The sequence below is a fragment of the Leptonotus elevatus genome, chromosome 10 (genome assembly GCF_054856555.1).
Source record: "Leptonotus elevatus isolate MCC_2025b chromosome 10, RoL_Lele_1.0, whole genome shotgun sequence".
Classification (NCBI taxonomy): Eukaryota; Metazoa; Chordata; class Actinopteri; order Syngnathiformes; family Syngnathidae; genus Leptonotus; species Leptonotus elevatus.
This window is the reverse complement of record NC_141248.1, coordinates 25,770,055-25,783,397: the sequence shown is the minus strand read 5'-3', so window position 1 is coordinate 25,783,397 and position 13,343 is coordinate 25,770,055. Positions and strand designations below refer to the sequence as shown.

General features: G+C 50.9%; 1 protein-coding gene across 1 annotated transcript; it reads right to left on the bottom strand.

Moving 5' to 3' along the window:
* Positions 1-5,526: 5,526 nt before the first annotated feature.
* neurog1 (neurogenin 1) lies at positions 5,527-9,342 on the bottom strand. The gene is made up of 2 exons (XM_086086940.1): positions 8,596-9,342; positions 5,527-5,717 (listed from the first exon to the last, which is right to left on the bottom strand). Exons 1-2 carry the CDS (start codon positions 9,236-9,238, stop codon positions 5,527-5,529), a joined length of 834 nt encoding a protein of 277 aa, XP_085943066.1. The 5' UTR covers positions 9,239-9,342.
* Between the last annotated feature and the right edge of the window lie 4,001 nt (positions 9,343-13,343).

Below are 13,343 nucleotides of genomic sequence, written 5' to 3'. Positions count from 1 at the left end.
GTGGTGGAAAGAAAAAGAAACGAGGCAATTTCTTCTACGGTTGAATTTGAAACAAACTTGAATTTGCACAAAGGAACTTTTTTATTTATTTATATATGATATAAATGGCAAAAAAGTTTAACACTTTAACTGCATTACACATTTAACAGTAGCATCTATTAATGATATATATATTTGTAGTCAGGCTGTAATGGTGATTTAGTCTGGCCAACACTGCTGATGAGGCAGTATGGTTATTGCACAGGTGTGCCAGAATGGCCACAATTGAAGGCCACTCTAAAATGTTGCATTGTTGTCTTGTCTTGCTCGTCTTGCTTTTTTGTCAGAGAGGCGGAGCTTCGAACCTCTGACATGGAGACGCTTGCGGGCCAGCGGCGGGCTGGACGGACAAACGCTTGCTCGGCATTGCTGCGCGCGCGTCGTCGTTTAAACTCAATCCGAGTCGCGTGATCCCCAAAGGGCCAGAGAGGGAGGGGCGAGGGCCACGACGGGGTCCGGTGAGACACACCAGACCGCTCACTCACACAATTCATCTGGTGTGTGTCTGCGTGCGTGTGTGTCAGGGTTGGGGAATCCAGGTTGGCAACAGCCTGCCACACTTTGGATTTGGCCACATAAAAAACACATCATCTCTACCTGTTGAATCGAAGCACCTGCGACGAAAGCCAAATGCGTCCCATCTCTGTCTGGGTTGTCTCACACACACACACACACACACACATTTCTAGTGGGGACATCTCATTGACATAATGCATTTCCTAGACTCTTACCCTAACCCCAACCAAAACCCAATTCAAACCTGAACCCTAAGACCAAGTTTTGATTCTGAAAAAGAGGTTTGGACTCATGGGGACCACCAAATTGTCCCCACAAGGACGATAATGATAATAGTAAGAAAATGGTCCCCATGATGTGATATAAATCCGCGCGCACACACAATGAGGTGAAGTGAGGAGCTTCACTTGAGTCTTTGATTTTGAACCGCGGCTGAAGCCAGAGGGCAGCCATCTTACGTCGCCACGTTCCTGGCAACTTTTTTCTGCTCTCTACACCATTCAGACGAGATCATCTCACGATTGTGAATCGGGACCGACGGAGGTGAGTTGGGTGTCGCCTTTTTTGTTTTTGTTTTGCCGTTTTGCTTTCATTGGATTCTTGATGCTTCTGACAACATAATGAAGGCTGGTCTTTCAGTCGCACTTATACCTTATGAGAGAAAATGAAAAATGGCATTCTCACCCATGTCGCGCTTGTCCCCTGACTTGTTGTGAAAATCGTATGCCGCACATGCTGGTGCAAGAAAATGCTGTGGAGAAATTCATACATACAAGCGTACACGGTGGCAACGTAAGATGGCCGCCAGTGTTTTCACATCTCCCGGTGGCGGTTTAGGGAACTTGTTTGTCCATGACAAGGGGGGCAAACGAGGAGGCCGGAAGCAGTGGCGTGGCCCCGCCCCTTCAGTACCGTTACAAAAGATGAAATTGCATGGTCTTGTTCAGGTAGCCGTGGCAACCTGAAGGTTGGCCCCGCCCCCTGGCCTCATTCCAACATAATCTGCTCACAAGAAAAGCAAAAATGGGAAAAGCAAAACAAAGGAAGGTCCTAGAAGGTCTCGGAAGGCGGCTCCAGTTACAGGTCTGGGCCACGCCCCATTTTCTTGCAAGGAAGGCCAATTACAGACTAATTCACGCATGTATGATTTATGACACGTGCATTCTGTCTTTATAGCGTGTCGTCAAACCAGTCGCCCGCTTCCGACGATTTGTGTCCCGGCGTTGGCCTTGTGGCCGCAATTGATGTTGATCCCGAAAGTCTCGACAAAACCGCGTCAGCGTAGCATACCTTGCGCTCGTGCGAACGGGTTGGGCGTTAGCTTGTTTGCTATACGCGTATGCTGTTCTGACAGAACACTTGAAGGTCAGGAGGCGAGGCAGTCGGACAGCGTGGGGTCGAGGCTGCTTCCTCAAGTCGGCCATCATCAGATAAACATGTCTTGAGCGTGTTCGGCCGCTTCACTTCCTGTCCATATGCAGACGAGGCCGATGACTGAAAACTTGCGTTGACGTCCCACGCCGGACGTCGGCTAAATCTGGTGCAAGCGTCCCTTCCTGTTTGTGTTGCTGATTGATGGATGGATTGTCCATCACGTCGTCATTTGGGGCCGCTTCGCTCCCTCGGGGTCTGGACACGTGCACGACTTTCATCTCGGGAAAATGACGCCAGGACGTTTTGCAGGACGACTTAAGATCTTGTGTGTGACGATCGAAGCTTAACAGAAGACACAAGTTGCCTCCAACAGAATCAAATCCAAGCTCCGCCCCCCCATGGAGACGGGCCGACGCGGTCCGACGCGGTCTGACGTGTACTTTTCTCAGGTTTGCATTTTGCCTCAAGTCAAAAGCTGGAATTTTTTCGGGGGTGTCAGCTGAAGAAAATGGCGCTTGTGTGCTTCTGACTTTTTTCAGCGACGCTCGTTGACTTGTTTTGTATCTTTTGAAAGGTTAAATGTCGTCGTCATTTCCTCTTCTTGGGTCAGAAATCAAAATGGGCCAAAGAAAGAAGAAGAGAAAAGGGAGAGGATGGAATGAGAGCGAAAGCTGATCTTCACAAGATGTCAGAGGTCAAAGCTGCATTGACCGCTGCCAGTTGTTGGGTTGACCTTTGACCTTTGGGGCTGCTCAACAACTTCCAAAGAAAAGATACAAAATCAAAAGCATTTTGTCAACAAGATATTGAAGACAAAAGACGGCAAATGTGTTTTCTGCAACGGAAATTCTCAACTTTTGTCGAAATTGATCAGGAGGTGCCGAACGGCCGCTTCTACATTTGCTACCTGTCACGTCACGAGTCGACATTTGCTTTGGACGACATTTCTGACGATTCCGTTGTGGAGATCTCAAAAATTCCTGCACAACCGGTCTTTGGATCTGTCATGGCCGCTATGTCGTGGAAGTCTTCAAACAAGGTGACAAGAACCGGGTGGGTGGGGGCTGATCTTCTCATGCTCGTTCCCTTTGACCCCCGCCCCATTACCCCGTGACCTCTGAGCAGCTCCCATCGGCCCCTGACAGGCAAAAAGTGTGTGCGTGTGTGCTCACGTGATGTGAACTTGCTTCGGCGTTTTTTCATTTCTTGTCTCCCGCTTACATTTTGGTCTCCGCCTGTTGTTGTCAGCCCCGCCCGTTCCTCCTGCCGACCAATCGGATCCCTCCAGCCACTTGCCTCTTGCCTTGCCTCCCCGTCTATTTTCCACAGGGCTTGGACTTGCTTCTACGATTTCTTGAGGTCGTCGTCTATGTTGGAATTCAGATTTCATGCGTCACGTCATGCCTTGTCTCACGATATCACGTCACGTCTCACGATATCACGTCACATCTCACGATATCACGTCACGTCTCACGATATCACGTCACGTATCACGATATCACGTCACATCTCACGATATCACGTCACGTCTCACGATATCACGTCACGTCTCACGATATCACGTCACATCACGATATCACGTCACATCACGATATCACGTCACGTCTCACGATATCACGTCACGTCTCACGATATCACGTCACATCACGATATCACGTCACGTATCACGATATCACGTCACGTCTCACGATATCACGTCACGTCTCACGATATCACGTCACGTCTCACGATATCACATCACGTATCACGATATCACGTCACGTCTCACGATATCACGTCACGTCTCACGATATCACGTCACGTCTCACGATATCACGTCACGTCTCACGATATCACGTCACGTATCACGATATCACGTCACATCACGCCAAATCACATAACGCCACGTCACGTGACTGCTCGTGCTTCCCTGCAGTCCGCAGGAGCATCACAAAAAAAATGCACACAATCGCACACTAATAAGCATGCAAATGACATGTACATGTATGATGTGCACGTGCAAAACGGACAGAGTGGAAGCTGCATGCGAGGCAACATTGACGTCCACTGCTGCACTGCGCTGCCTCAAAGAAACCAAACAGACTGAAAACCACATTTCAATCAGCAAATTTTGTCTTACATTTGCTTTTGTGCACTTCAACACACACACACACACACACACACGCGCACGCACACGCGCAAACACACACATACACACACATACACACAAGAGCAGGTGGTGCACACTTTTATCATTAAACAAACTGACCCGAGAGCAGCTTCATGTTGCTGTTCCTGTTGCACCTGTGTGTGCGTGTGTGTGTGCGTGCGTGCGTGTGTGTGCGTGCGTGCGTGCGTGCGTGCAAGACCACTGAGTGCTTTCGTTTTTCCTGATTTGATTTGTGAAAAGTGTTGTGATTTTCGCATTGAGAATTGTGATTTTCTTCCCCCCGTTTCAGGTTAAAGGTCACACAAGGTCCTTCACGCCACCACACAATCATCCTCATCCTCATCGTCCTCATCTTTATCACGAAGAGCTGGTGAGGGAATGTTCCAATCAAGACACGCACGCACGCCAGCAAAGTGCGGCGTGGTTGCCGCGGCGCTCGCTTGCCTTGTTGAAAGGCGGCAGAAAAAGTGGCCTAAAAAGCGGAACGTCGTGAAAAAGCTATTAAAAGAAAAAAGTAAAAAGCGGAACGTCGTGAAAAAGCCATTAAAAGAAAAAAGTAAAAAGCGGAACGTCGTGAAAAAGCCATTAAAAGAATATTTTGCCCGCCCCCCCCCAGCACACAAACAAATGCAAATGGATGTGAGAAGTTTAGAGCGGGACCCCCGTTTGAGAGGGGGTCTGAATGGCCTCCAAAGGAGCCTCTAATTAATCTAAGTACGGCACCAATAGGCCCACTTGGAATTTTGTTCACCCCTTTATGTGAATGGAGGGTGGGGGTGGAAGGGGGGGGGGGGGTTCGCCCAAAGAAAGAGAAAGAAAAGGGAGAAGGGATCAGGCCTGGGGCCCGCCCCATTCAGACCGGCCCCACCTAACCCTGACGTGCACGCTCACGCGCGCCAGTGGACATTTTTTCAAAATGTCTCCATTCAAGTTGAGGTTCTGGTGCCGGTTCCTGGTCTCATTCTTGGTCCTGGTCCCGGTCCCGGTCCCGCTTGTGGTCCCGGCAAGGTCAGGTGGACAAAGGCAACAGAAGGGGGTGTTTGCGGTGAATCAGTAACGGAGCTAAAGGGCATGCGCCTGTGGGGAGTTGGCCGGCTTCTAAAGGGGCTTTGAGAGCTAACACGCACGCACGCACACACACCACCGCCCCCCCTCCCTCAATGGGCCCCTTCACAATCACTTGAAAGGAGCTCAGGGTGTCCCCCAAACAAAGTCCAAAGCAGCAAAAGCCTGAAAGAGCCTCTAATAAGCTTTTAACTATTTTACATCGGGGCACTCTCCGACTCCTCTGCACCCCTGCCTGCTCCTCACCCCCCTGGATGTCCCCCCCCCCCCCCCACGCCCCCACAGCCCCCTCGCCGTCATTGTGTTCCCCGCCAGATTTATCCTTTCCTTCAAGCCGCATCGCAAGCTTTTCAAAGTCCTGTAAAAGCCGCACCAGCGCCTCATTATTGCGTCCGGACCAGGACCGACCCTTGAGAGCGCCGGCGGGATCGGACCCTCGCGACCAGACCGTCGGAGTTGAAGACGTTTTGGTGTGTCGGACTCCGGGCGGGCCGTCGGTGGTCCGGTTGCCGTGGAAACACTTTATTACCGTGGAAATTGCCTGAGTCTTTGAGGAGGTCAGAGTTCGGCGAGGCTACGACGGGCCGAGGGGTTTGGGGGGGCGCGGGGGTGCACACTGCACAGCCAGGAGCCCCTCGCCCTCTGGATGACTTTTGCGCCGCTCGTTAAGAATTTCATGCTAATTGTGGAGTCGGTTGACAGGACGGGCCGTCCGCAAAAGACGGCCAACTCGTGGCAAGTGGGAGGACGGCGGTTACCGTGACGACGCCTTGGCAAAGCGCCGCACGAGAACGCCACGCGGTGTGACGGTCTCGTCCGCGCGACGGCCACGCTCGATGGGTCGTGACCGTTTTGAAACGGCGATGGCTTCTCGGGTCGCGGTTCATGCCAAGGCAAAACCTGCCGCCAGACCGGCAATTCTGACGATCCTCCCACAACGCGGCTTACTTGCTCCATCGAGCATTCTTGGACGGACATGGAGAGCGCAACTTGGCGATGCTGCGGCCATATTGGATGTGGCAAAGTCAAGCCATACGGCGTTTTCATTTGCTCCATCAACACTTTGACACTCTTTTGGTGTTGGATCAAGTGATCCCTTTTTTTTTTAAGCAAAAATGTTTTTTGAATGCAAGCAGTTGAATCTTGGAGGCAAGCAGAGGCGAGATTGGAAACGCCAGGATGGACACTTTGTTGCTTCGCACAACAAGACTTGCTCTGTCAAGTACGTTGATCCCAAAAAGAAAAGAAAAGTTGATGTGGCGAAGAACGATTTTGTCTTTTCCTCACTTCCGCATCTCACTGGCCGCTGTCGGAAGCCGTCGTCCGTTTGGCGCTGAACGAGGCTTCAATTTTGTTTCCTGCTGAACCTTCGAACGCTTCCCGTCGGTCGATCGTCCACATACGGGCAAATGTCACATGCATAACAAAATATTTGATATCCCAAATATTTCCCAAAACGGGGAAAGAAGGTAAACGCAATTAGAAAAGTAGTGGAGTAAAAAGTACAGATACTTGCTCTCAAATGTTTGGTTTTTTTTGCACTCAGTCACACAAACACGCACGCATACAAACATGGCCTCCCAGGCGGGGAAGCAAACCCACGGCAACCTGCATCATAGGCAAGTGACGGTTCCACTCCGCCACCTGGAGCCCCTCAAACGTGCTCAAGTCAAAAGTATCTTTTCAGAAATGCGATCAAGTCAAGTACACAAAAAGGACAAGTTTGACCACTGAGATTCGGCCATTTTGTGGCTAATGTGGTGGCCAAATCCAAGATGGTGGACGTGTTGACCCGTTGCATGCAAAGCGACAAGAACAAAACGTCGTCATTTCCGATGTCACAAGTCAAGACGATTTTGAGTTACGCCACTTTTCCGTTCACGCTTGTTTCCATTCATGCGCACAACGAGGCACGTTTCAACTTTCAACGCACGCAAAATCTAGTGCAAAAGTCCAAAAGGCAAAACGGCTTTTGTGCCGGCCGGCTCAACAACAAATTAGTCGGGACTGCGTGCAAGGGTTCGACCTCGGCCTGCCCTGAGGGGTGCGTGTGTGCGTGTGTGCTTGTTACAGGTGCAGTCAGTGGCACAAGGTGTCGAGTGGGGGTCTTGGGGGCGGAGTCAGAGGTTATCTGGAGGAGCACAAAACTTCCATCTGCTTCACTTTTCATGATCCTATCAGACCACCGACACCCCCCTGAGAGTGAGACCCCCCACCTCCTCTAACCTCCGTAGCCCCCCACCAACATTTGAGACCATCTTCACTTCCTCCTCAATCTTGGAAAAAGGCAAAAAAAAAGTGCGTGCGTGTTGCTTGGTTGCTCTCTTGATTGACGCTTTCCTGACACTTGGTGGGCGGGCAGGTGGGGGGCGCACCCTTAACCCCCCCCCAAAAAAACTCCCTCAAGCACTTTTGTGTGTTTGAGTGTCAGCAGACTTTTGACTTGAGTTTGTCTGTGCTGACTTTTTGGGTTTTTTATTTTTGTTTGGGAAACGCAACAAAATCATCCAATGAATGAGCCCCTTTCATTCCAATGGGACTTTTCCATCCTTCTTCTTCTTATGAACAAGTTATTAGTTTTAGGATGAAAGGTTCCATCAATGGGCCTTCTTTTGTCTCACCTCTAAAAACGCGTACGCGCGCAATCCTCAAGCACACACTTATACCTGTCAGCTCGCTGACCTTTGACTCCAGAAGGGTCAATGGTGACTTGGGGCTGCGCTTGCCCAAATGCGGCGCCGTGTCCTCCTTTTGGACTTTTACGAGACCCCTTTGGGCAGCTGCGGAACTTTCGTGCGTGATTTCAAAGCCAACTCGGCAAAACAATGTTTTCAAATTTCTCCCCGGATCAATTGAGGCCGTCGAAAGGACGCGTTCGTCGGCATTCGTTCATGTTTAATGGCCGGCGCTTGGAAAAAGCACGTCACCCCCCGCCCCCCCCCCCCCCCACACACACACACACACACCACCTCATTGTTATGCGTTAACTTCTGTTGCAAGCTTCAGCAATGTGACAAATTTGCCTGAAATCAAAACGACAATCGAGATTGGAAATGCTGATGCTGATCCCAGCGCGAGGATTTGCACGCACACACATAAAAATCATCTGGATCCAGAAAGTTGACTTGCAAATTATATCTGGAGTCAGATGATTTGATTTTCTTTTTTTTCCCAGTTCACGTACGAAACGTGTCAAATGCACGCTGCAGTTGGAATGTGATCGAACTCGTGTGTGCGAACAAGCGTGCGTAAACGCGCAAGACACACAAAGAAGAGTGATGAATATTTTTGTATAAAAGTACAAACTTTATTGCGCTGAAAAGTGTCAGTGAGTAAATAGGATAAAATCTTTCTTTCTGTACAAAAACATTGCAAGAATAAATAAAGGCATCGTGAATGAGTCTCGAGTGTGAAAGTTCACACAACTAATTGGAGAGTTGACCTTTCAACACCTGCGCTCGTGCTGGGGTTCCAATCAGAAGACCCCCGCGGGCCGCCAAAGAGCGCGCGCTCGTGGGCGGGTTCGAGCGGGCTTCCCGGGCTGTAAGCGGGCGAGGACGAGGACGAGGACGAGGAGGAGGACGAGGAGGACGAAAGCGGCGAGGAGGACGAAAGCGGCGAGGAGGACGAAAGCGGCGAGGAGGACGGCGAGCTCGTGCAGCAGGAGAACCAGCCGAGTCCGGCGACGAGCTCCGAGGCCAGTCCGGAGGCCAGTCCGGAGGCCAGTCCGGGGGCGGGGGGGCCGTCGCGGTCGGCCATGCGGAGGGTCTCGGCCAGGGCCCAGATGTAGTTGTGCGCCAGACGCAGCGTCTCGATCTTGGTCAGTTTGCTCTCGTCCGGCAGCGCCGGCAGGACGCGGCGCAGCTGGTCCAGGGCGCCGTTGAGGTTGTGCATCCGGTTCCGCTCGCGATCGTTGGCCTTCAGCCGGCGGCTCTTCCGGACCACGCGCACGGTGGTTTCGCAGCGCGCGCGCCCCCGCCGCCGCTTCCTCTTCTGCGGCGGCGGTGACGGCGACGCGGAGCGCGTGCTGGCGCGGGACTCGTTGTCGTCGTCGTCGCTGGGCGGGAAAAAGGCGTGCAGAGCGTGCGCGTCCATGGCTTAGCTCAGGTCAGGTGAGGTGAGGTGAGGTGAGCGAGAGCGCGTGCGTGTGCGTGCGGGCTCAGGACGAGCGCGATGGTGCGAGTGTGGCACACGACCGACCTCAGCCCGCCTTTTATACCGCACGCGCACAATGGATGACCCCCCCCCCCCCCCCTACCCCCACCCCTTTGCCCCCCTCCGGGAGGATGAAGAAGATGAATGAAGCCTGCCCCGTGCCGCGGGAACTGCTCATTTGCATAAGCGGCCCGCGGGCACGAGGAGCGTGCCACCAATCACGGCCAGCCAATCACCGGCCAGCCACGCGCGCACCCCCCTGTCACGTGACTCACAAAGTCCGTCACACGAGACACAATCCGCGCGTGCGTGCGCTCGTTGTGTCGTCATTAAGAAATCATGAGACGGTGCGCGCGCGCGCGCAATCTATCAAAGAAGAATAGCAGCATGATGTGCGCGCGCCGTGCACTTCTTTTCACGCTTTGTGTCGCTTTTCTTTCTTTTGCTGCTGCTTTTCTCATTCTGATGCTGAAGGAGCGCACGTGCGCGTGACCAAATGGCCTCTTCCGCCGATTGCCAACTCTCATGCACTTCTTTCAAACGACGTACACGCCGCGTGGAGATTTTGCTTGTCCAACGAAATGTTTGCTGCCCTCCAAATATGGGCAACTTGACTGACTTGAAGACGTCACGTTTGCTCGTCCAATCAGCAGGCAACAATTCCAACGCTTGTTTTGTTGTTCCAACGCGAACACAAAAACAAATGAAAGCTCCCCAAATGAAACAAGAAGATGCTGGACGCACAAGTTGACGAGTTCACGGTGCCTTGTTGAGCAACAGGTGCGGGCAGATTCGAACCCAACCCCCAAATGCAAAAAAAAGTTTTTTTTCAATTGTGGATGCACGCGACTTCCTGTGCTTGGATCCGCCTTTTATGCGCAACGTACACTTGTTGCTCGCAAGTCATCCATCCATTTTTTTAACCGCTTATTCCTCACTCGGGTCGCGGGGGTGCTGGAGCCTATCCCAGCTGGCCGCCAGGCCGCCATCTTGCTCCTCCCAAGAAACCTTTCTCGGCATTTACAGAATCGAAAATTGGAGAACATTTGAGACAGTTTGTTCAACATAAACAAGAGGACTTCAGACATTTTACAACTTGCTTTAAATACTTGTATAAATGATATGCTTAATGATGTCTACAGGAGGAAACTTGTATTTTTTTATTTATTAAAGAATGAGTTGTAATTCAACAAAAGATGCCAAATCTAATATTGGGCTCTGAGCGATTAAAGAAAAAGAGGGTCTTCAAAGCAGCACATACCGTCCACTTGTTTTCTATTTATTATTATTATTATTTTTTAAATAGTGCCCACCCCGCCACAAACCCCGCACCCCCGCCAGCCGGCCCTATACCAACTGCCTTCGAGCTGTATAGGTCTCATCTGCAAATACCGTATGATTTCTACAGTAGCATACTCACGAGATGGGAGGAGCAAGATGGCCGCCACCGACCCCCACTGACAAAAAAAAATTGTGGCTCCCTCTATTGTTCAAGTTGCTCAAGTGGAACGTTACCGATGACAAACTTGAATTTCGTCGCGAGCCAAAAGGCCTAAACTTCCTAAATCATCATTTGACAAAGGTCTTTTTTTCTTCAAAGAATCCACTTTTGGTCAGTTCGCAAGTTACAAATTATTGAGCGGCGTTGAAAATGTTTTGTTGTCTTTGATGATGTAATACTTGATAAAACGTGTCATTTTGGGGGGTTTGTGAAACGTGACCATTTTGGACGTTCACGGTTTTGGCCCCACCCTTTTTTTTTGGTTTGCTTCATTGGCATGTGGAGAATTGCTGTGCTTATCGTCATAGAAACTTGATTTGTTGCCAACAGATCATGTTTGCAATCACTCATTTAATGAGATGCACAACTATGGATTCATACGATTGGTTGTGCGTGCGTGTGTTTACAAGTGGGCGGAGTTTACAGCAGGAGGAGGAGTTTATGACGGGTTTGTCTTTTTTACAGCGTGTTGACTTCAAAGTGTGGAAGCAGATTGTCAGCGTGCACGTAAAAATGCATGTAAACGCACGTGCACGTGCACGCGCACGCGCACGCGCATCAAACTGCGACACGGCGGTGACGAGACGTAAGCTCGTTTGTGATTTTCCAAAATGAGACGACTGCCGTCATACGCCGTCACGTCTTCTTCAGCTTTCTTCGGCCTTTGTTGCCTTGTGGACGTGTTCATTTACTTTGTGTGCGCTGGATGATGCCCCCCCCCCCAAAAAAAGCCTCAACACCTTGCCCTGAAAGCGCCCACCCCCATGAAGAGGCGCAAAAGAAAAGGAGAAAAGAAAACAAGTGAAAGAGAAAAGCGCTGGAGTGAGAGGTCTGTGCGGAGAGCAGCTTGGACAGGATTAAGACACGAGACCAGAAGCCCCTCGAACCCCCCCTAACATGACCCTCGACCCCCCCCCACATCAGCACACACGCACCAGTGGAAAGGCTGCCACAAGTCACGTTTGCATCGTCAACCATCATTTGCGTTGGGCAAAAGCTTGAAAACGCGTGGAAATGTCGGCACGTTGGAAGTCGGCCTTCAAGTGGCCGCCGATATGCAAATGAGCGCGAGGTGACGACAAATGTCAGCAAAAATCCATTTTCCCGAGCTCATGATGCTCGCTGGTTTGCTTAGCAAACCAAACCAAACTTCATTTTGACAATCTGAAATTAGTTTGAACAGAAAACGCTTGCAAAAATAGGCACGGGAATCAATACAGATCAATACGGAACAAATACGCAAGCATCAATAATAACGAAAAGCGCTGTGGAAATACTTACATGTGAAAGTGAAAACAGGAACACGTTTAAAACCATGAATCCAAAAAGGGTGCAGAGAATTCTTGTTGCTTGGTGAGCAAAAAAAAATAAAAAATCCCACAATGCTCCAGGAGTCTTTTTCAAGTCCACTAATTGGTGATTAGGAAATGCGGCACAGGTGTGGCGCTGGAAGGAACGCCCACTCACACAACAGGGAGGGGAGGAGAAAACGGAGATCAGGATCAGGACAATTTCAACTCGAACCCAACTCCATTCTTCACACAAATCATCATTTCGACATTTGGTTTGCATTTTTCAAAACCACGCGAAAGTGATTCTGCTGATTTTGTCAACAATTGAAGTCGTCGTCACTCATCTTGTTTTTCAGCCACAATCAACTGGGAAACTTTGGACCCCCCCCGAAATGTTTTTCCAATTGCAATCCCCCCCCCAACCGCGGAGGTCTTGTTGCCGCCACATGACAAAGTGTGTTATTGGTTACGTGCTCTCATTCTTATGAAATTCGAATGTGTTCGTATGTCGAATACCCGGAAAGGCTCCAATGTCAGCACGCTTGCCGTCCGCGGTCCGATTTGTCGCGTACGCGCGGACGCTTTACGTCTGTTGCGTATTTTCAACGAGCGTGTCGTCGTACCAAAAAGAAATGCCACAAATATCTTTGCGACCGTCGTTCATGGAACGTGAGCGCACGCCATCCCTGCTGTGGAAACGGAAGCGGCAAACGCCACAAAGTGGAAGGCGTCGCCGCCGCGGCGTTTCCAAGGCGCCACTCGGCGCCGGGCAAGCGCTCGCCGCAGCTAAATTATCGGCGGAGCAAACACGCTGCGACAAGTGAAAAGGACGCGAGTCCCAGAATGCAACAGCCGACTGATGAAGAGGCGAGCGTCCGCCCGCGCATTCAGCGGCGTGATTGACGACGGCCACCATTACATTAAAACCTTCCTGGGCAACAAGACCACAATGGAGAGGCGCCGCCATGGACGCTCGCAAAGATCTTCCCATAAAGCAAGAGCGTCACTTTGTCTGTTTGTTTGCGCACGCTGCGCGCTTCTTGCGGAGGCGCTCGGACGGCTCGCAGTCACGTGACTTGACGCCAGCCGGACCCGAGCTGCCAATTTGACCGCTTGCTCGCCAAAAACGTTGAGACGTTCGCAAGGAGCTGACTCGACTTCCACGCGAAAGGAACCGCACACGAGAAGATGAAAAAAGTGCTGGAATTAAAGTCAAGGCACTTTCAAGATGGCCGCCTTTTGAGGACGACGT

Excerpts from the sequence above, each read along its gene's own strand:
- neurog1 (XM_086086940.1), bottom strand. The coding sequence starts at position 9,238 with ATGGACGCGCACGCTCTGCACGCCTTTTTCCCGCCCAGCGACGACGAC. Across the intron at positions 5,718-8,595 it reads GAACCCCAGCACGAGCGCAG|CCTCGCCGAACTCTGACCTC; the intron begins GTGTTGAAAGGT and ends GGCCCGTCGTAG.